This window comes from Acanthaster planci, linkage group LG17, assembly GCF_054643075.1.
Source record: "Acanthaster planci isolate LZ-2023a linkage group LG17, COTS_SCS, whole genome shotgun sequence".
Taxonomy (NCBI): domain Eukaryota; kingdom Metazoa; phylum Echinodermata; class Asteroidea; order Valvatida; family Acanthasteridae; genus Acanthaster; species Acanthaster planci.
The window spans coordinates 11,567,939-11,590,167 of NC_141793.1; the positions used below are offsets into that span (position 1 = coordinate 11,567,939).

The window sequence follows — 22,229 nt, forward strand, 5'->3', positions numbered from 1 at the left end:
TGACCAAACTTTTCAAAACCCTGGAGGGCGCTGTCTTTCGAGTGAACCATTTTTTTTTTCTTTTTGAGGGCGCACGTCATAATTTCATCTACTTTGGCTTCTCTTTTGAGTCGAGTGGGCCTGAGAATTGTTGGATCGCACGAGGTGATATTAAAACTAATTTGCATCCATTTGTTGAAAATAAAATTTGCTAATTTCTCTTCTTTATTATTTGAGTGTTACTTGTGCATTCGTGTAAAGGTTGGTGGTCCTCATTTAGAAGCCCTGTAGGTGTTACTTTTCAGTGCATGATTTCCGAACTCGGACTAGGCCTCTGAGCTCTGAGGCTACGTACGTACGCACGTAAACGTCATCGTGCACTGCTTTTCTTCGTTTACGATCAAAGGTATAATGATGTTGTCCTGTATTTCCGACACAACTTTTAGCCGAGTGCAGAATGGGTTCCATTAAATTTGCTGTGTATTCTCTAACATTCATTGGAGTCCAACAAACCTGGACAAGGGAAAGAGTGTCATACGCAGCTCGGGGACGTAACCAGAATCTGACATCTAGTAAATTAGCGGCAATGATGTCATTTTTATCAGGTCATGCAATGATGTTGTTTTCCTGCAAGATTTTGGGAAAATAATGAGATTTGAAATGCCGGCAGCCAACAGAGCCACTGTTGCTGTTACCGTTGGAGTCTGTGGCAAAATTAGTTCTCATCACTATTTTGGAGAATTAAAAATATAAAATTTGCCTGGCATGGTGAATTGAAGGAGATTTTAAGTGGCAACATTTTCATATATAAAGTAAACTTCTGCAAAGCGTTATTTTTTCGGCTTAAACTTTGCATCGGCAGAATTGGACTCGCCTACCCACTGAATTCAACACCTCCAGTGCAAGATTTGACTGAAAAATATCCTTGATTCTACTGAAAAAAGTTAAATTAAGATCCGGAGTTGCATGTTACCTGTAAATGTGATAAATCAGAGCAATTTGTATTGAAGTTTTCAGCTGATAAAGAGATTAATGTCATCTGTGAACTGTCACCTAAAAATAGCTCAAAAATTACGTCATCATTGCACAATCGAGCGATGCATGCATACATGATGTAGTCTGGCATTGTTGCTAGATTGTGGTTTTTGTCCCCAACCTGATAACCCCTGGCATGCCTGGAATTGTGTGGCTCTTCACTCTGCCTTGCGGAGCAAGAAGCCTGCATACATGTGCATGTAGTTCTAAGGCCATTTGAAATTAATTTTTAAATTCACATCACTCCGACCGGGGGCTAGTTTTTTTCTCATGCATGTCGTGGGGATAAGAGTAAAATTCATAAAAAGTCAGGCAAATGTTCCTTTGCCACTTTTGAGCGTAGACGAATCCAATAAAGCTTCAGTGGCTGTTCAGTGGCGGTAAACCTTGTATGAGGTTTTGTCACGGAACAGTGGCTCCATGCTGTAGTTTTCGTGAAGCCTATTGCCATTGGTGGGGGCCACTGAAAATAACCTGGGATAGCATTACTGCAGTTTTCCAATTCGTCTATAAAAGTCGTCGTCATTCTCATGACGAATGAAAAATGTTCTCTCCACCGAAGGTTATTGAAAAAAAACCGGCATGTTCAACCAAGGCTGGCGCAGCGGCGGGAGTAGTGGTGGTGGTGGTGGAACGGGGAGAGGCTACAGCAACTTGGGCAAGTCCTACCACGCCGTCCCCAGCGCCAAACCTGCCAATCCCAACCCTTTCTCCCACACGCAGTACATGGAGGCCATGCTGAAACGCCATCGCACCGAAGCCGAGTAAGTCCACAGTGTTACCGCCAAGCTGTGACAGCGAAGGAAGGATCCTTTAACCATAATTACTGGGGAGTTTTTTGCACGAAATCTTTGCGAACCCTTCCAAATCCTGGGCAACTTCTTCAGTCCAGTGTACAGAGTGCAAAGGGTGTATTCCTCACACTCCTTTTAACCCATCGCCTCCCTCTGATCTCACCGTCCAACAACGATGCCACACTTTGCAGGTATTTTGAAGCCGACAGCGACGAGGAAGAGGACAAGGCGCTGACGAGGAAACGGGAGGACAGCGACAGTGAAGAGGACCCCCTGGATGCCTTCATGGCCGGCATCAATGTAAGCAGGGCCCAATGATGCACAATGTGCTCCTTCCCTCCCCAGCATCTGAATTGCCGCACCAAGAAATCAAGGTTTCCTGTACAGTGAACGCAGCAGCAGCTGGTAGCCGGGACTCTTCGCATTCCCCATTTTTGAAAGGAGGACGGGTGCCAACCTAGAAGTTCAAATCTGTCACCTGTATTGCTTACATTATAAAAGGACCCTTTCAGAACTCAACTGTCGTGTGGAGAAGCTTCGTCTTATTCAATAGGGAGGTGTCCTGATGCAGTAATTCCCCCCCCAAGAAGTTACAGAGTCTACGCAGACTCTTTCTTCCCGAGGAACCAGTGCTGCATTGATAATTTTTGTGACAAATCGATTCTTTTTGAAGGAGGACCTGGCGAAACAAAAAGCGGCGTCCAAGAAGAGCAGCAGCGAGGACAAGAAGAAAGCCGTCAGGCAAGACATCGAGGAGCTGGATGACCAGGTGGGAATGTTTGAGGTTCTGAACCGGCCCCATCGTAAATTTAGTATTTGGCTGTGTCCAAGCCTCAACGTTCATTTCTGTTTAGCTAGGAACACTGAATTACTTGCCTGAGGTAGCCTTTTACTTGCCCCAATGCCAACAATACGACACAAATATCCATCAACACCCCCCCCCAACCATGGTGTGTATGCAGAGAGTGCGCATGACTCGGATGCATCATTCATACAAGTTCGAGGCCTGCTTGTGTCCCTAAGCAAGCCACTTCACTCGTTTTTTCCTACACATAGAGGCTGAAGTATTAAAGCGAATCTGCCAAGTGTTGTACAGTTCTGTTCCAAGTCCTTTCAATAGAATGTTTCACTTTAGGTTCAGTGTATTTCTTGAGTTGGTCACTAGTCACAAACTTTCAGAAATAATTATTGGCCCCCCAGCCTGTGGTAATAACAATTTTGATGACAACAATGATGGGGTGCTTTTCTCCTTCAGGAATCTTTCTTCAAGTACATGGAAGAGAACCCTAACGCCGGAGTGCCGATGTACGATGCGGACGACATCCTTGAATACGACGCAGACGGTAATCCCATCATTCCGGAAAGGTCAAAGTTCATCGATCCCCTTCCACCCATCAATCACGCCGAGGTGAGCCCTTAAACTAGTTGTTTATGCTTTCAGACCGAGAAGGGTATGCATAACTAGAAATTCATACCAAGAACAAAAAAATGTTACAAAGAAAATTTGGATTTTTGTGGTGGTTTAAAATGTTTGTGGACCGATGATTCCTCCAGATCAAGTACGAAGCCTTTGTGAAAAACTTCTACGAGGAACACAGAGACATTGCAGCCTTGAAGTACCCAGAGGTCCTGGAGTTGCGGAAGAAGTTTGGAATCAGGGTAAGTGCCAAGAGAATTTCCTTTTGTTGCACGGTAAAAAGTTCCAGCGTTCCACACCACACAGCTGTCTTCTCTCTACTGGTTTCTTCAGGCACAAGAGTTTCAAAGCCTCAGGGCAATTTTGAGGAATCCTTGGTATCATTACCAATGAAAATAAAAGAAGTTCATTATTTGTTAACGTATTAGAAATGGACTGGACGTACAGTTCATAATTGTGCAAGTGAATAGTACCGTTTTTATACTCATTAATCCATTTCAACACCTCCCACAAGACACTTATGTCCACGTTTAATCTGCCACAAGACTTTCAGTGATTGGGACTTTTTGAGTTCAGGCTTTCTGTCTCTTCCCTCCCTCACAGGTGTCCGGTTTTGACCCGCCAAGGCCGGTCAGCAGCTTCGGCCACTTTGGCTTCGACGAGCAGCTGATGCACTACATCCGCAAGTCGGAGTACTCCCAGCCCACGCCCATCCAGGCCCAGGGCGTGCCCATCGCCCTGAGCGGGCGGGACATCATCGGGATTGCCAAGACGGGGAGCGGGAAGACGGCAGCGTTTGTTTGGCCCATGCTGGTGCACATCATGGACCAGGTGATAAAGGCAAGGGGGAGGGAGGCGTTTACCAGTCAAAGTGGGTTGGAGTTCACTTCCTGGTAGAGGCAGTCGCGTCCCAAACAGGCTTTTAGGACTGTGGCTTCTGTGTGCCCCTACCTTTGCCATGTAACTGGCAAAGACCTAGACCTAGCCCTAGACACGATTCGGTTGTAGCGATGGCTATACATACCCCACCCATCTATTCGACTCGCCATCTTTGATGTCGGGCACTGTCCGACACAGGCATTGTTCTCTACGACCGCGGCTGCTCACCTTAATGAAATAATGGCCAAACCCAAAAGACTTAGCCACCAAATGCCCCATTTGGACACGGCCTGACATATCAAAATGGCAGGCTGCAAAGCATTGTGGGAATTATGAGGTAGAAATTAAAAAGGATCAATTTTATTGGACACGAATGGATTCATTCTGAAAGGAGATGTGGAAGAATTTCTATCTGCAAAGGATTGTTGGCATCGCGATGCAGTGTACAAAGGATCTGTTTACATGAGAGATGTCTTCAAGATTCAATTTTGATAATTTATGAGATTTTTTAATGTCTTAATTTTAGAGAGCGGTAAAGACAACCGAAGGGCCTATCGGTCTGATCTGTGCTCCCACCAGAGAGCTAGCACAACAGGTCAGTACGGTCAAGGAAAATATGACATTCCATCCCTTAACGGACTGGAGTGACAAATTTGAGCATTTTTGTGGAACAAATGTTGTCCAGTAAGAACTTGGAAAAATTACATATGCATCGTGTGTCTCAAAAGGGTTAAAGGTCACCAGATCCTTGGATATGGTTTAAGAACAAGTAAAAAATCCATAGATCGGATTTGTGCATGAATGAAGGAGGGGGCTTTGTCGCCTAGCAACAGGAACAAGTAAGCTTAGCTTCACTGGTTTACATGAAGTGTTCTGGTTCACAATTGAGAATGCATACCAGTGATAGGTAGGGTTTCGCCAACTGTTAAGAGTGAAGCAGTCTGGCCCCCAGACTTGTGCGCATGCATTAGAATTGGAAAGGTAGGCATGGGAAGCTGTCCATTGGAGCTCTTATCTCAAACACTTGGGGTAAGATATTGTAGGTTTTTCTGCATTAAACCTCCGAATGGGTTTATTTGATGTAGCATAATGTGCTTTTTCGTTCCTAGATTTACGTCGAAGTGAAACGCTTTGGGAAGGCCTACGACATTAAAGCGGTGTGTGCCTACGGAGGCGGGAACATGTGGGAACAGCAGAGAGCATGTCAGGAGGGGCCGGAGGTCATTGTATGCACACCGGTCAGTTAGCCTTTTGACCTATGACCCTTGTATTCTTGTACTTGTCTTACTTTAGGGTCATAAAGTGAGAAGAACGTAGCCAAGCTTGGGTAAGCCCTAAGCCAAATCGTTAACATCTGACGTCAATTTTTCCAGGGGCGACTGATTGACCTGGTCAAGAAGAAATCCACCAACCTTCAGCGAGTGACCTTCCTCGTGTTTGACGAAGCGGACCGTATGTTTGACATGGGATTCGGTGAGTGAATAACGCGCAAAAGCGGCTGGACCATCTGAAACTTGGACCAAGTGATTCAGGGTATTTTTTTCCCAGGGTTTCCTGTGGGTGAAAGACTACTCAAGCACTTACCCTTGGGACATTGTAGTCTTGGCCTAAAGCATTTTTGGAAAAACCGTTTGCAACAACCTCCACAATTCTTTAAAAATACGGTCAATATCAGAAAACTCGACAAAATGGAACTCTTTTGATGTAATTCTGACTAGCAGAATCATCAACAACAAAGATGGTTCACGAAACCTCTTAATATTTGTGCGGTACATGTAACATGATGAGAGAAACATTTCACCGTCGACTGAAGCTCCTCGTGAGCCGGTGATGCCATCCTCCCTCTGATAGTGCGTGCTGCCGTAGAGAGGCTCTTTTTCCATCATGTCAACCCAGTGTCTTGTGTCCAGAAACAATCTCTTTGGGCAGTCTTGTTCGTTTTTACCCGCAGAGCCCCAGGTTCGGTCGATTGCCAACCACGTCAGGCCCGACAGACAAAGTAAGTTCACACGCATGCTGTTCCTAATTGAGGATACCTTCTCCTTTACGTATTTGATGGAGGAGACATCTGTCAAAGTGTCCTTCCCTCTCCAGCGTTCCTGTTCTTTGCCTCCAGAATGAATGCTTCTCTGTCGGAATGGTCTCGATCACGCTGAAATGTGTCTGGACCACCTATTGTTGAAACAAATTTACAAGTTGAATGATTTCAGTCGTATATTGCAGTTGGCCTGCAACTAATTATCTGATAGGGAGAGGGCAAAAATGTCTCGTTAGGGCACAGGGTACGTCGTTGATGTCATCTCCCATCCTCTGTATGAAAAGCCAAACAAAAAACGAAACATTAAACAGTCTATTTACAATCCCGACTCTCGTGCAGCGTTGCTGTTCAGTGCCACATTCCGCAAGAAGGTGGAGCGGCTCGCCCGAGACATCCTGACCGACCCAATCAGGGTGGTGCAAGGCGACGCGGGGGAGGTGAGTCGGCCTCTGTAATTCCAGCACAAGACCATGCACAAGACCAGTCACAACACCAGTCACAAGACCAGTCACAAGACCAGTCACAAGTAACAGGTGAACAAAGGAATGCTCTTGGCGCAGTTCATTTGAATGGCTTGTGACTTGGATTCAGACTGGAGGTCTTGTGTTGGACTTGTGAAGGCCTCGTGTGGTCTTGTGAAGGTCTGAAGTGGTCTCGACTACAACACTGGTCCGTATCAACATGGATGGAATATATGGGTGAAAAAGTATGTCAAATATATACAAGGGGGGAATATAAATGCAGGGCAAGCATAAATGTTGCCCAGTCGCGGGATCCAATTCCTTGCTGCTTCTTCTATGTCTTACTGCGCAAACACCCTCAAGACGCGCAGGCGTAGTGTTGCAGACACTTATATTTTTGTGCTGACATACTTTGAGGAGAATCACATGACTGGAAGTAGGTTCCATAGTGTGCCAGTTAGAGGGGCCAAAAACTATTTGCCAAATCACATATTTTTGCCCCGTCAGGCAAACGAAGATGTGAAGCAGATCGTCCAGGTGTTCCGCGACGAGAAGGCACCCGAGAGCAAGTGGAAGTGGCTGACCGGCGAGCTGGTCCGCTTCACCACCCTGGGGAGCGTGCTCATCTTCGTCACCAAGAAGCTGAACGCCGAGGAGCTGGCCAACAACCTCTGCCATCAGGATTTTAATGGTACAGCCGAGTGGCGTATTGAACCCGAGTCTGTCAGCTTCTTTACTAGGAGCCCAGCCCTACTCCAGGAAACCAGCCGCACGTTCTTTGTTACTTTAACTTCCAAGGGGGTATCTTACCCCATGTGAAGTCATAGTGGCCGGGCTTCCTCCAAATTCCTCCGAAACCACCGGCTGGATTTTTGCAGCATCTTGAAAGGTTCCATTTCAAGTTTCAAGACCCCGTTTAATGAGGATGCGAATATGGAACTGAACTGATCAAATCGTCGTCATAGCTGAAATTTTAGAATAATTTAGATATTAAATACATGCATGTATGAAAATTCCCCGTATCGTTAATTTTTTTTTTTTATTTCAGTTGGGCTGTTACATGGTGACATGGACCAGAGCAGCAGAAACAGCGTCATCACCGACTTCAAGAGGAAAGTCATCCCTGTCATGGTTGCTACAGACGTAGCTGGTGAGTTTTTATAAACTCTCAAATCAAGAGGGTATGACGTACCTCACATGATTTTGCCAAAAACATCTGGGTATTTAACAGATTGTGTTCAATTACCAGCTTCTTACCATTGAAAATGCAAAGGAACAATGATAAGCCTGCTGGTCAGGGGTAACACTGCAAGTTTGCCGCTGAGGCAAAATTATACTGACTCCTGGTTGTAATTAATTTTGTTTACAGCGCGCGGCCTGGATATCCCGTCTGTCAAGATAGTGGTCAACTACGACGTTGCACGTGACATTGACACACATACCCACCGCATCGGAAGGACTGGCAGAGCAGGTATGCACATTTCCAGGGACGCTCTCAAGAACTTCCGAGGACGGTGCATTACTAATGAAAACGAGCAACATTTACTACATGGTCCCTGCCGGAAGGGGCCGTTCCGCATCATTTTTAAGTCATCTCTAAGCAGAAATCTGGGAAGTTGATAACTTTTAGCTCATGAGATAATGCAGTTATGATCAAACTGTGAAGCTGTTCGAATAGTTTCTCCAAAAAGTCAGTGATAAGAAATGGAAGTAAGCATTTGTGTACCACTTGTCTCCCTTTGTCGCATGGGCTCTGGTGTGACCGTGTCATTCTGATTATAATTTGTTTTCTCCATGCCCCAAGGGGAGAAGGGCACAGCCTACACCCTGGTGACAGCCAAGGACATCTACTTCGCTGGTGACCTGGTCCGTAATCTGGAGGGTGCCAATCAGACTGTCAGTCAGTCGCTCCTGGATCTGGCCATGCAGGTCAGTGTTTTAACCAGTATCGACTTTGTGCACTCACTGAAGAGGGCGCTATGCAAGTCAAGCAGTGTGGGCAAGTAGATGACCGTGCCATTTACTGTGCATAACAAACATGAAAGTTGACCAAGAAGGTTTAAGGGCTTCATCCGTCACATTAGGAGCGGGGTGTCCTAGTTCTTGGCCCCTGGTTGCAGTTGTTAGAAGATGCTCTGGGCCAACATAAGCCCAAATCAGCATGGCTAACGCTGGTAGTGTTAAACTTGTCTATAACAAATGGCTTCCGTTGTTAGCCAGTGGCTTATGTAGGAGCTCGTTACTGCCAGAAGTAGCCATGTCATTTAGATGTGGCCGAGCCCAGGCACGGTACGTATTGGCATTTGGGCCAGTTTCCACTGAGGTATCTGGGAAAATGATAAGATTAAGAAGCATTGTACTGTAGAGAAAGCAGTGTTGGTAATCTCGCAGTAACGCCGAATTGGAATATGTCTCTTGTGAGTAGATGCCCGAGAGGTACCTGTGGACTCTACGGTTTGATGAATTTTATATTTGAAGTTTGCATAATTCTTCCTCTTTTTTTTTTGTTTTTGAAACAACAACTTCGCATTTTTACTTTTCCCCTGCAGAATCCGAGGTTCCGAAAGACCCGGAGTTGCCATGGAGCCAAAGGCAAAGTCGGTGGGGGCTCAGGGCTGGGCTACGGCAAGGAGCGCTCCAAGGCCAAGGACAGGCCGGGCCTTGGCAGCAGCGGCAAGGATGATCAAGGAGGGAAGACGGGCCCCACGCTGGGCCCACTTGGGGGAGGCTTCGCGGCCGCTGACCCCTCGGAGATGGAGGGCAGCCGGCTGGCGTCCATGAGGAACACTTTCAAGGTCAGTGTCCAGTTTCATGAAAACAAAACTCGGCCGATTTATGTGGCAAACGTGAATCTGCGGGCAACCAACTGCAGGAAATTCACAATAAGTGACATTTTAAACCGACGTTTTCTTTGCTCAGCAGATTTCTGTGGTAGGCCGCATCTGAATCACTTGGCAGGGGTTTGAAATCACAATGAAGTCTATGCTAGTGGGCCCAGCCAGTTCCCATAGAGTGGCGCTTAATTTCAAGCCGCAGCAAATTGATTCAGATGCAGCCTGCGAAGATGTGATGAATCGGCTGCTGATTTTAGACCCTTGGCTCAGTGGGGTATATTATCGATGTTGAGCAACGTTGGACAAGAGTGGTACTTTGACCAGATTGACCTCATATATTCTTAGGAGATTAATGCACACGAGGCACAATAAACCTCATTGTTGTCAGTAAGGTGACACCCTTCTGACGGGATAACGAGCCGAAGGTCAATCATTAAACTTGCCGAGTGCCTTGGTTTTTTTTTTAGTGCACTGTTGTGTTTCTTTCAACTTTCTCTCCTAAGGCCCAATATCAGAGGCATTTTCAAAAAGCGAGTTCGTCGTCCACATCCAACACTTTCTCGGCCGAGAACACGGGCAACTATGCCATGCCGCCAAAGAACCCGGCCTCGTCTGGCCTGAGCCACCATCACCACCACCACCACCACCACAGCCTCGCTGAGAGTGGACTCAGCTTGAAGGTCCCGGGCAACCTCAAGGCCCCGCCCACCAGCCACACCAAGGGCATTCTGAGCACTTTCGTCCCACCGGAGGCCAAGGACTCCAAGCCGCAGACCGTCGCGCCGATCGCGCCGCCCAGTCGCAAGTCCAAGTGGGACGTCGGCGGGCCCAAGTCCCCGGAACCGGCCAGGAGGAACAGCGGAGAGGGCCCCGGCAGGAAGCCCGAGGGCAGTCGGTGGGATAGCACCCCGCGGAGGGAGAGCGAGGACGGCACGTCCTCGCAAGACAAGAGCGAGCTCTCAAGTCCCACGGGGCACCTGGACAGCCACGGCTACTGGCAACTGGGGGGAGTTGCACCGTCAGCTGGGGTATCACAGCATGCCCAAGATGGCCGAAGTGCAGCACTGGAGGAGGCCCTCAAGAGAGCCCACCAGGTGGATGAGATGGTGGCTGAGAAGCCCAAGAAGAGGAAAAGCCGGTGGGATATCTGAATACCGTAATGGCCAAGCAAAAACTAATTCTTGTTTGTCAGCTTTTCATTCACCAAACTGTCCCAGTATCCTTACTTTGAAACCAAAAAACCCAGTTGCCTACGTTTAGCATCCTCGCAACGAGAAACTGGGTAGGCTAAGGAGGTCAGTTATGAAATAATCTTTGCTTGTCAGCAGCGCATGCTTGAAGTTCTTCTGGTGTGGCTAGTCTTGTCACAAGCCCCTCGTCAAACAATCCCAGTTTGATCGTAATCACGCGCTCCAAAGTTTCTTGGTGCACCAGGCCTCAATAAATAGTAGGCCACGTATGAAATAATTTTTGTTTTTCAGCTAGCTATTTACTCACATCATGTAATCTACTCATGCTAAATAGAGAACGGAGAGCGAAATTTGAACCGAGGCCTGCGGCCGGAAATCTCTCCTTTGGCGTTGCGAGTGTAACCTGTATTCTCTCATTCTGCCGTATTGCATGTAGATATTTTCAACACCGATGACGCCATGGGCATTACCGTACTTGTGTATAAAAAAAGAACACACCGCTGCCATTCCAGGATGTGGTGGTATGAATGGTGGGAGGAGATTCGATTGAAATGGAGGGGGGGCAGTGGTTACAGTGGAAATAGTAAACGGGGATATCATACAGTTGTTTGTTAAGTTTGACTTTATTTTACACAAAAATTGTTACGGTTCTGGTTTATTTTACCAACTGTGAGTCAGCAATTGTCTGTCCTCTATGGTACTGAAAGCAATACTCATTATAGCCTTTATTCCGACTGTTTTACTGCTCCTATCACAAACCATAACTACGGTACATCTATTGTATATTCTTATCAAAGTAATGATTGTACAAAGAGAACGGTTCCTTGTCCCGATCATCCACAAACAGATCAAAAACATGTTCCTTTGTTGTGCGTGGCAGGACTTGTGACTTGTCACAGACCGGACTGCAAGTCCAGTTATTCTGTATAAATTTGTCCTCGCTTGTTTGTAGGGCCGCGTCTTCCCACTGGAACACCCTCTCCAAGTGCGCTAACCCTTTTTGATCCAAGCATTTTTCGCTAGGTAGAGACTGTAATTCTACACGCTGCCAGCGTTCATCAGCATAGTTCATATCTCGTGTGTCTTCCGAAGGTATGGAACCCTACCTCGGATATTCCTAGCTGCATACCCTACCACGGTTTTAGCAAAGATGTAAATAACCCATGCAAGTTGAATTGTAACCGTAGCCATCATGTGTCACATTGACAACTTCGGACATCTTGAGATCTTCAGTTCTTTTCCCCACCCTAGAGTCCCATTTTTGGCATAGCAGTGGCTAAATAAATCAAGAATGTTGAAATTCAACCATCCATTCAAAGAAAGTTGAGTGTATAGTGGTCATATTCATAAATCTCTCACCCAATAAGCCTTTTGCGAGTTAAATTTGAATAAAGTCTGCAACACTGAGTTCTCCAATTGCACATAAACATAACAATTTGAATTCCCCAGACTAAAGACACTGTTGCTATACCTTGTGATTCGGGGCAAGGTTTTACATAGCGACCACCATCTCTGGAATGGACTGGTTCCTTGGTGCCCTTCTTATCCATTGGGAAAAGTGTATTGTTGCAGGGCATCTCTTATGTAACTAAGCAAAAGCTTGCCCTGAATCACGAGGTATAGCAACAGTGTCTTTAGTATGGAGAATACAAATTGTTAGGTTCACGTGAATTTGTAACCCACTCTGCAAAAAAGGTTTTAAGGGACGCTGTGTTATTTCACGCCAAGGGCTTTTTAATGTGGACAGGGTGATTTTTTACTTCTTGGTTTATTTGCTTCTATTAGATAAATACTTTCACAATTCATACAAGAATCCTAACTGTTGCAATGGGTTTAAAGAGACTTTCTTCTTGGCTGATTTCTTTTTCCACTTCCTGTGTTTAAAGGGCTTTATCTCCGAAAGCAATCTTGTTAATGTGTATGATATGATTACGCAAAAATCAACATATCTCCAGATTGCAAAATGCCACAGGGTTCAAATTTACACCAAATTAAAGCTTATGGTGTAACCCATTCAAATGTGTATGTAACTCATTTTGAAAAAAAAAGGCCCAAAATACCCATTTTTGTGGAGCTGGTCACATATTAAGAACTCAGTGTACCAGTTTTTATTCAAACTTAACTCACAAAAGGCTTATTGTCTGTTTTATGACCTGGAAAATCAGAGCACCAGTGTAACCACCTTTTTGTGCATGTGACAAGAGATAAATACAAAACCTGCTTTATATGTGATTCCGCTGCTGTGTGAATATCAAATGAGCTTTACCTCAAAAAGAATCTTGGTGTATGTTCAGATAAGTTTCAACTTCGCATGGCGGTTGATTTCAGTACGGCATTAATGATGAAGTTTTGAGAGGACAAGTGGGCCTTCATCAAATGCCTGATTGTGTTGAAGGTGTCTTGGTGCTTTTGAGACGCCGCTGTGTTTTTCTGAAGGGGGGGTGAGTAGGTTGTCAATTCGGGACCAGCGTTGTCACCTTTGAGAAGGTGCTTTCAGAGTCATGCTTGCTTCGTACTGAAGCTCTGCTGCCCAGCGACTCCCTTCGGTTGCTAAGTGATGATTCTACCAGTAAACAATAAACAGAAAATCACCATACTGCAAGTTCTCTTTGAGGAAGGAAACTGACAAAAACTCAATGATAAGCCGTCTTTGAATTTGCATGATAAACTCCCAGAAGCACTGAGTACACTGTTCTTTACACCGAACGGGAGAACCAGAATTACCTTATTCACAAGTCGGCCATGCTGGATTGAAAGCGAGGTTAAAGTTTCTTATTTAGGGAACCCAAGAATTAGGAAATGAAATCACTGAAAAAGTTCATTCCAGATTAATGTCATTTATAATGATGAATAATTTCAAATATGTGATTATTATATCTAAATGTTTTAGGCAACATTTACAATAACTGAAAGCTAAGCACAAAGCCCCTAATAGTCTGGTACCACCCCCTGTCACAGATGACATTGAATACGTGCAGGGAACACGATCAAAAATGGCTTCCTTGTGGATAAGGTCTACTGTGATGCCGCTCCAGTAAATGAGTCACAAGTCACCAGAGCCACTTTTTTGACTTAGAGGCTTTTAAAGAAGCTTGCACACAGTTAATCAGTTAATGGAACCCCCAACATTTTTCGTCCACATAAAGTCCACTGTCATCAGGATGACAACCTGAGTGACACATCAAAACAAAGCTGTCAGTCTTCTCTCTCTCTGAAGCAAACGAACATGAAATAAATAACCTTAAGACTCGTTTTGTTGGATCCAGTCCCAGTTTTCAGATTTATCTTTTGTGCTTACCATAATGCTGTGCACAGCTTGCATGACGTGGTCCGTCAGCTGGGCCAGAATGGAAGACAATCGCTGGGTCTGCAGAAGTCTTACTACCACCATGGCCAAGTTCTGGACATGGTCGTGATCGGTCAAAACTGTGGGAAGCCAAAGCAAACAAAACATGCCATGAAATATTAAAAAAAACACGACTTGCACTGACAGTGTGACCAATATTAACACAGATCAGTCAACACACAAAACCACATCATTTGCACTGATCCATGTCATGATGTGTAACACTCTGACCAATAGAAAAGCAGGGTTTAATCATAAATATGCATGAGTTACCAATCCAATCCTCACTCTCCACCTACCTCCAACCCGAGCGTATATTCGCTGCAACATTTCCACCAGAACTGGACGGGCCACAACCAACAAATCCACAGCCTCTTCCCACACTGCCTCTGACCAATCCGAGCGCCCGAACCCCATGAGATCATCCGATACCACTGAGTACAGAGTTGCTAAGCAACACTCTGTTAGTTTGTTGACAATTTCTTGACTCCAGTAAGTCATGGGCGTGGTGAGAAAGTTGACCGTGTGTAGTATGCCATACGCTGTGCCACAAGTCATAGCTCTCCGAGAATTCTACAAAGTGAACATCGCAACGTGGGCAGTCAACATTTTGAAACATTTATTGTACCGCTTACTCCTAAGAAAAGCATATCATCAAAAGAATTTTCAATTTAGAACTTCAAGAATTTTCTCTCACCAAGGAACTGATGACGAGCATCTGTACAGCGTCCCACATCTGCTCCTTACTGGAGATTAGACTGTAGCTCAAACAAACACTCTGCCAAAACAAAGACATGGCCATTTTTGAGACATGAACAGGATTTTGGTGTTTTTACACAAATTTATTGGCATAAGAACTTTTAATGTTTGCCTTGACAATGGTTGAGTGATGCTGCATTGATCGGCCAGTCTTGGTTGCTATGGAGATGGATGTCAGGTTGCTTGGTAACAGGCTATTCCCTTCCACACCCTCGGGGACATCTTGCCCGTCTTTGCTCATTGGTTTTGTATGGAGGCAACCTGCAGATTTTGAAAAGTAAAAGCATAGTCCATGACATTGTACTCGGCAAAAAAAAAAACTGAGTTGCATGGAAATTCCCAGCGGCTAATTATCATAGCAAGCAGATGAAGAAAGCCTGCTACGAACGAAGAAGTGTGAGTAAATTGCTTTGTCTCACCAACTGAAACAGAAAAGAGGAAACTGATGAAGTCAGCTGTGTCAAAAGGTAACCGCCGGTCAGCACAGGGTGCGATGCCCGTGTCCAGAAATCTGCATTTTTCAAAGTAAAAAAAATTGTACGCGATACATGAAAAGTGTACAAAACCACAGTGTTTACCATGGCACTGTGGAGTCTTAACAATAATGGTTGATGTTAGTACGTGGTCTAGTCACTTGGCATATTTCATCTGCTGCTGAGCACCGAAGTTTGCTCAGCTTAAAAAATGCGTCCTAAAGCAGAAACAGGACACAGCAAAAGTAGCATGCAAAGTGTGATGCTTGTATCTGGTCCCCTAGCTGATTTTTGCTCATGTGAAAAGTCTTCTTAGCACTATCTGCTGCTAAGCAAGTCAAATTAGCCCCTGAACTGAAGAAAGGCAACATCATTTGTATGCACTTGAGAACACAATGCAGAGCAAATGTAGCTCATTTTCAATTGAATGTGTACAAATTCTTGCAGGGTCTTTATGTATAAAGGAAAGCATGATGGTATATTGGATAAAATGCCACAGGCCGTAATAGGCTGTGTCTGAAAGTTGTGGCTGCGGCAAGAAATGGCATGTGTGCCTGTGAAAGTCCTTGCCAAGTGGCTGCATCCACTTCCCATAGACATGGTATTAATATTAGCCGTAGCCAGTCAATTTGGGCATTACTGCATACATTTGTATATTTTTCAAGCAGATAGCACAGTCAGTAAGGTCTCCAATAAATTGTCCAGACATTTGATTCTACCTTGTGGACATGACGTTGACGAGGTATGTGACGTTCTCCGCACTCATCCGGTCGTCGTGGCAACAAAAGGCGAGCGACTTCAGGGTGTCCAGGTCAAGGGGGTCGGCGTGGTGAATCAGATGGATGATGTGGACCTGGAGGTCGGCTGGGAGCTTCAGTAAAATGCCGCTCTCTGGGTCTGCAAGTGATGGAGCCAAAAAACATTCACAGGAATTGGTCTCGCAAAGTGTTTCTCTGCCAGAAATATCTATCACAAGACACTGCCTTTTCACACGAGTAAAAATTGTGTAACACGCATCATCACAAAACTTCAGTGTCCTCGCTTTCCAGTGTATGCTGCAATGTGCAGGGTTACAGATGAAAGACGACGTGACCAACATTAATAGCCGGTCACAAACAGTCAACTCGATAAGTCTACCATCTAGCAGCACAGCATACATTTATTGACTGTTCGTCCAAAGGCGGTTAACCAAAGTTCATGATTGATTTTGCCTCCCATCTCTGGCATCCACTACCCACCTACAAATGACTTCAAATATTGCCGTACGCAAGCCAGGGCTTCGTCTTGACGCTGCGAAGCCCGGCGGAGAAGAATCTGGACGGCTTTGGAGGACACGGGCCCCGACGTCCTGACCAGCTCTGGAAGAGTCTGGAGGAAAAGGCTATCAATTGACCTGAAAGATCAAGGAATTGAGGTCTCTTATGTTGGTCAAGCTTGACTGGCTCTGAACCCACACAACAAATTACGACACTTCTTTTGTCAAACATGTATTCACAAACAGTGCTTGCAGCGAGATGTAGATACCTCGAGGACGGATGCGTCTTTCCGTGGACTGTCAGCAGCTCGTCCAGGCACTGCAACGTTGCCTGTTTGTGCCCCGACAGGTTGTGGCAACTCTGATGCAATGAAAACACGGCTTGCAGAAGATCGCTCACACTCTCTGAAACCAACAATGATTGGTATCTGTTTCTTTTTTAAACAAAATACACACCGGATCTTGATTTTCGTATTTTGTTCACAAATGTCCCTATTTGGACGTTTCAACTTAAAGTCGGAGAGAAGTTAGACCGTCACGATTCCCTGCTAATACTTTCATAACAAAGGTTCAAAATCCCGTTTGGTTTGACGGTGTATCTGGAATGGCCTTTCAGTCCCTACCTGAATGTTTGTGAATTAAAAAATTATTCTCCAGAGATCTAATTAAGTCAATCCCAGGTTGACCTGATGAATTAGACATAAGTTCACAACAAAGTTGTCTTTCATTTCATAGCTATGAGTTTGCTACCTACAATTTCAGGCATCTTTAGGAAATTTGAGAGATGGGCTTATTTGCCTCGGTGTTGGGAGCTTGCCTTGGATATAAAAAAACATTCCTGAGCTCTGCCAAAGTCTTACCTGCACTGGGCAGCACTTTGACCAATCGCCGCACCACACCCAACAAGCTCGGCACGTGCCCCAACGATAGATCCCCGCCCTCCACGCAGATTTCAAGAACGTAGGCCATGATCTGGCGCAGCCATGGGGTGGCCGTGTTGCTGCCGATCATGAAATAAGACATGATCTCGCAGGCCGCTAAGTTGAGGCTTACGGCAGACACGGCAGAGGGAGTGCCCTTCCCAGAGTGCTTTGCTCTGGCTGGGGGATTGTGGGATACATAGGGGAAGCAGGGGAGGAGGTGGGTGACAAACTTCTTGTGGTAGAGTTTCTGCAGCTGCTTCATACACTGGACAAGCAACAAGACATCCCAAAAAGGTTAACGAGAAAGGAACTGTCTAATTTACACACTTTTAAGCAAACCAGAAACAATTTCTAAGAGAAAAGAATCACTTTTGCTTAAAAAACTGTCTGAAAATCAAACTACCTTCCACACAATTTTTACAAATATTTCATTGGAATATGTCTCTTCAATGTCAAGTTAGATACTTACACTGAAATCACGTCTCTCCTCACATACGCCTTGCATCCATCGCCATAGCAACAGAATCACTGACATTACGCCGTCCAGTATCTCCATGGCAACAACATGCAGATGAGGCTGGGACTGGACCTGCGATTTGGGGGCCACCTCCATCCAACACTGCAGCAGCAAGGGTACTAATGAACGCACAAACCCCAGGAGGTTGCTGGGCTCGCTTAGGGCTTGACTTGAAGTTTGCGACGAGGATGACGATGTCAAGGAACTATGAACAAGTTGATTGATTAATCACTGAAATTGGGTTTTATTAAACTTACAAGGTAGTAACATTGGATTATCAAGAAACAGTGACCAGAACCAAATCACGTTACACTTTTTAAAATGGCACACTGCATTGTTACTGGTAATGACTCGGAATTAAACAAAGACAGACCTTTCAGAAATATTCTACTAGGATCGGAACGCCAGGCCTCTCACTTTTTTGGGTTAAACTTGGCGATTACCTGAAGACAAATTCCTCCTTATATCCATGACACTGAGCTCCTGGGGCAAATATCGGTGCGTACGTCTCCTTTTGGTTGTTCACTTTGACCGTGTAGTCTTCATTTCCAGCAGTACCTTTGACTTGGCCTGAATACTTGGTGTAATGCTCCTCGAGTAATGCCTTGAGAAACTGCCGCAGTCTTTGCAAAACCTTTTTCCCAATGAAATTATGATCTTTTAACATCTGTAACGGTTTTAATGAACTGTCAATATAGAACTACGTGTACTATTTGAAGCTTTAAAGTGAAATGTAACAATGGAAGATGCCCATTTCATGGCACTGTTGAACAGGTAAACAAAAACTACCTGCTACCTGCAGCAAAGTGACTGTTCTAACTTTGAACTCAGGTAATGGCATGGATGTGCTTACACTGATGTCTTCTTGTGCTACCATTTTTGGCCAAGACGTTAGTGTGCTTTTTTACTTGAGCTTATTGGAAAAGAGCCACTAGGAAATCGATGGAAGTTCTGTAAGCAGATAATGGAGCGCTCAACAAGGCCATAAAATTTTACCTTCTTGCAAAGATCATTATCTGAGCTGGTACTTGCGTCTAACTTTGGGATCTCATTAAATCCCTCTGGATTGCCAATACAGCATGTTAAACCTAGTTCCCTTAGCACTGTTGCTAGGAACTTTCCAAAGTCATCTAAAATCTACCATTAAGCAACCAAATATTGGCGAGCTGTTTGTACTGGAAGATTCTAGGGGGATCAAAATTCAGGTGCTGCTATGGCATAGTGGCTGTGCTCTACCGTCTTCTGTCCTACAAAATCTTCCAAAATCTCCAGGTGGATTTTTTAAAGGGTATGTCTTACAACGATTCAAAATGTAAATTATTCATTACAATATTAAAAAGCAAGGAGTGTTGTTCGTCTGTCAAACCAGAACTGAGAAGCTATTATACTGATTACAATGTACAATTGTTGGCATTATTGCAACTGACTTTGTATATGGTTTATCAACAATCTGCCCGTCGGTATGACTGAATATTCGGATATTTGATAGAATTGATAGTCAAATATTCGAATAAAGAATTATTCAACTTGACTCACCCCTAAAACAGCGAGTTGGCCTAACAATACTTTTTTGGCTATGAGGTCCAATTCCCTACCTTCTGTCTCCACTTGTGGCTGGAGATCCTGCTGCCCGGCTTGACCGCCAGGTCCCCTTCATCCGCTTCGCCCTCGGTCCAGCCGACCTTCCTCTTGCGCTGGCGGGAGATCAACTGGACGAAGACCGTTAGCAGCTCCTGGCTGCGGACGGTCAGCAAGCGGGGGTAGGAAGCCAGCATCAGGTCCAGGACGGCTAGTGAGTCCAGCTGGATGTCCTCCTGGATGTGGGTCATGGCACAGGTGAGATGGGCGGCCAGGATGGGGAAGAACGGCCCCACGTTGTCAGCCGGCGTGGCCTGCAGAACCAGCTGTAGAAGTGAAATACCTAAGAAGGGAGAAATGTAACATCTCGTGTCTGAATTATCTGGCTGTGACTTGCAATAACATAGATATCAATAGGAACTGCACTCAGCGGCTACCTACAGAACTCCATAGGTGCATGCATTATTTCTAGCCAGAGCCAGATATTTTGACATTGCCTCTTTTCTAATTCCCAGGGCATTAGAAATCACAACTGGAAGATGAACTATGTCATACTTGCATGAGCCAGGGTACACATGTGGTACGCCGACCTTTGAGGGACATCACTGCTCACTCACAAATTAAAGCGCCCTCTTTCGGTCATGTACACATCCAACAGCCATGGCCACACTGGACCAGTCCAATGATCACTGACAAGGGTGTCTTTATTGGATATTAGTCAAACCATTAACACTATGCTGGGCAGTGTTATAGGGGCTGAATCACTAAGACCATAACATGACCAACATGAGACCTCCAGTCTGAATTCAAGTCACAACCTGTTCAAATGAACTGCAACAAAAGCATTCCTTTGTCACTGTTGACCCTGTTACTTGTGACTGGTCTCGTGACCGGTCTTATGTATGTTCATGTGACTAGTCTTGTGACTGGTCCCGCGTCTAGTTTTGTGGACGGACTTCACCACACCAGTGATTCTGGGTAGAAAAAGGGTAACATTTTGGAAAGGTTACCTGCTTTGCGGACCATGTCCTCCTTGTCCATCATGAGGACAGAGAGACTGTCAATCAGGAGAGACAGATGCTGAGAAATCAGTGAGGGATGAGATGACAGAAGCTCCTTCATGCCGGCAATGCTTGACTGACGAACTGCGGCATTGTAGTGGTTCAGATGGCACAGAAGGTCCTGAAGGGAACATTCCAATTGTTACAATTGAATAATTACGTTGACTCTTACTTTCACTTCTAAATGGGATAAAAATAAACGGCAAAACTAGTTAAAAGTACAAAGATAAAGTAGCAAATTTAACACAAAATTATTCCATGTTTTTTTTCAGTGTACTTTCTGTTTCCTGACCAGAAAGATTTCATTTTTAGGGTAATGAAAGCTTCCCTTGAAATGCAGAAAAAAGTCTCCATCTTTTTTTCTGAAATTCCTTTTTTTTTCCTTACAAATTCACAAAACCTTTGGCACTCCAACAAGACTTGCGTTACGGTGTACATTCTAAAATTATGAAATCTAAGAACAAACAAAAAGCCAAAACTCAGACCCCAAAAACCAAATAATTACTGATCAGCAAACTTAAGCACACCTGGGATGTACCACTGCCTTCTAGGCAGGCTTTGAGATAGGCCAGTTGCACTCACATGAATATTTTTCTTCTTCTGCGTCGTCGGTTCGGCAGTGTCAGCTTGTCCTGATTTCAGCTGCTCACGGATCTGGATCGCCTGTGACCTGAAAGTGGTGTCAGTGAAGTTGTCGGCTTTGGGCTTCTTCTTGCCGACCTTAAACTTGACTTTCTGGAAATCTTTCCTTTTCTCCTTTTTCTTCCTTCCGCTTTTGGCCATGGCTTCCTAAAATGTAGTCCCTAAATGAACAACAATGGACCGTGATCAATGCCATTAATACGGGAAAGGGTTCCATGCATTGACATCACTAATTTTCCCTGCATGCAATGGTGTATCAAGCATCAGAGACCAACATATACCCAGAACTGAGGGGGTTGAACCCCTCAGTTCTGGAGGTAAGTGCCACTGTAAATGCTAGTTGTCCCCCGTCTTCCAATTTATGATTTCACATACACATTTGTGGGTCAGGGTTTAACATGTTTAAAGTCAAAAATTTGGCAGGGTATAGAAAACATTAAATTACATATATTCACTTAGAAATAAACAAGCTTATTACTTTTCAACCACTCTTGCAAATAGCCCCAGAACTGTGGGGTTCGACATTTGTTGCTAACACTCCCGATCGCGGTGGACGACGAACCCACAGTTCTTGGATAACTTGTGAACTAGGCCTAGCTCTACTGAGTGGGGCTCAAGCAATAGTAGTACTCTCCTTCTTCGGAAGTATGACCGATCCAATAAAAAATTTGAAAAAGAGGAGTGTTGACGCTCCCCTCAATGAACTTGTGAACAGGCATGACCATGATGACAGGTTAACATGGTGAAGTTTGTTGAACTTTGGTATGTTTGGGCACTTAAGCATGATAAGTAGACCTAATGACAGGAATTAAAGGTGTCAAATGATGTTTGTGCAGGGATAATATTATGAACCACTTGGTCACCTAGAATTATTGCTGGGTGTAAGAAGAAGTAAATGCGACTTGCACTCGCCACGTGGCCCCCTAACTGATCCCGCTGCTACGCTACGCAGCTCAGGTGATGCTGATGACTGATCCACGCACGCACACGTGCACCCCCAGTTGCTTTAGTCGTGTCAGTATATATAACGTACGAACTGGCTCCGACG

The 22,229-nt window shown here is 45.0% G+C and overlaps 2 protein-coding genes across 5 annotated transcripts; one reads left to right on the top strand and one right to left on the bottom strand.

Annotated features, from left to right (window-relative positions):
* The first annotated feature begins 35 nt into the window (after nucleotides 1-35).
* LOC110973404 (ATP-dependent RNA helicase DDX42-like) lies at nucleotides 36-11,949 on the top strand. Of its 3 annotated transcripts, none has more exons than XM_022224225.2 (18): nucleotides 36-144; nucleotides 1,577-1,778; nucleotides 2,000-2,108; nucleotides 2,482-2,577; nucleotides 3,064-3,216; nucleotides 3,363-3,467; nucleotides 3,829-4,056; nucleotides 4,631-4,699; nucleotides 5,214-5,342; nucleotides 5,478-5,577; nucleotides 6,056-6,103; nucleotides 6,482-6,579; nucleotides 7,111-7,294; nucleotides 7,652-7,753; nucleotides 7,973-8,074; nucleotides 8,408-8,532; nucleotides 9,153-9,398; nucleotides 9,941-11,949. In XM_022224225.2, the coding sequence occupies exons 2-18, from the start codon at nucleotides 1,597-1,599 to the stop codon at nucleotides 10,586-10,588; spliced, it is 2,724 nt and encodes a 907-aa protein (XP_022079917.2). In that variant the 5' UTR covers nucleotides 36-144; nucleotides 1,577-1,596; the 3' UTR covers nucleotides 10,589-11,949. The 3 variants fall into 3 exon arrangements, with proteins under 3 accessions (XP_022079917.2, XP_022079918.2, XP_022079915.2); XM_022224226.2 differs by having other exon boundaries at nucleotides 95-143; nucleotides 1,573-1,778; XM_022224223.2 differs by lacking the exon at nucleotides 36-144 and adding an exon at nucleotides 364-385.
* Nucleotides 11,848-22,194, bottom strand: LOC110973546 (testis-expressed protein 10 homolog). Of its 2 annotated transcripts, none has more exons than XM_022224436.2 (16): nucleotides 22,045-22,194; nucleotides 21,122-21,342; nucleotides 20,489-20,660; nucleotides 19,496-19,821; nucleotides 18,344-18,534; nucleotides 17,853-18,105; nucleotides 17,321-17,648; nucleotides 16,730-16,865; nucleotides 16,444-16,598; nucleotides 15,925-16,102; nucleotides 15,152-15,243; nucleotides 14,845-14,993; nucleotides 14,671-14,751; nucleotides 14,273-14,546; nucleotides 13,926-14,053; nucleotides 11,848-13,190 (listed from the first exon to the last, which is right to left on the bottom strand). In XM_022224436.2, exons 2-16 carry the CDS (start codon nucleotides 21,320-21,322, stop codon nucleotides 13,101-13,103), a joined length of 2,754 nt encoding a protein of 917 aa, XP_022080128.2. In that variant the 5' UTR covers nucleotides 21,323-21,342; nucleotides 22,045-22,194; the 3' UTR covers nucleotides 11,848-13,100. The 2 variants fall into 2 exon arrangements, with proteins under 2 accessions (XP_022080128.2, XP_022080130.2); XM_022224438.2 differs by lacking the exon at nucleotides 22,045-22,194 and adding an exon at nucleotides 21,660-22,037.
* Between the last annotated feature and the right edge of the window lie 35 nt (nucleotides 22,195-22,229).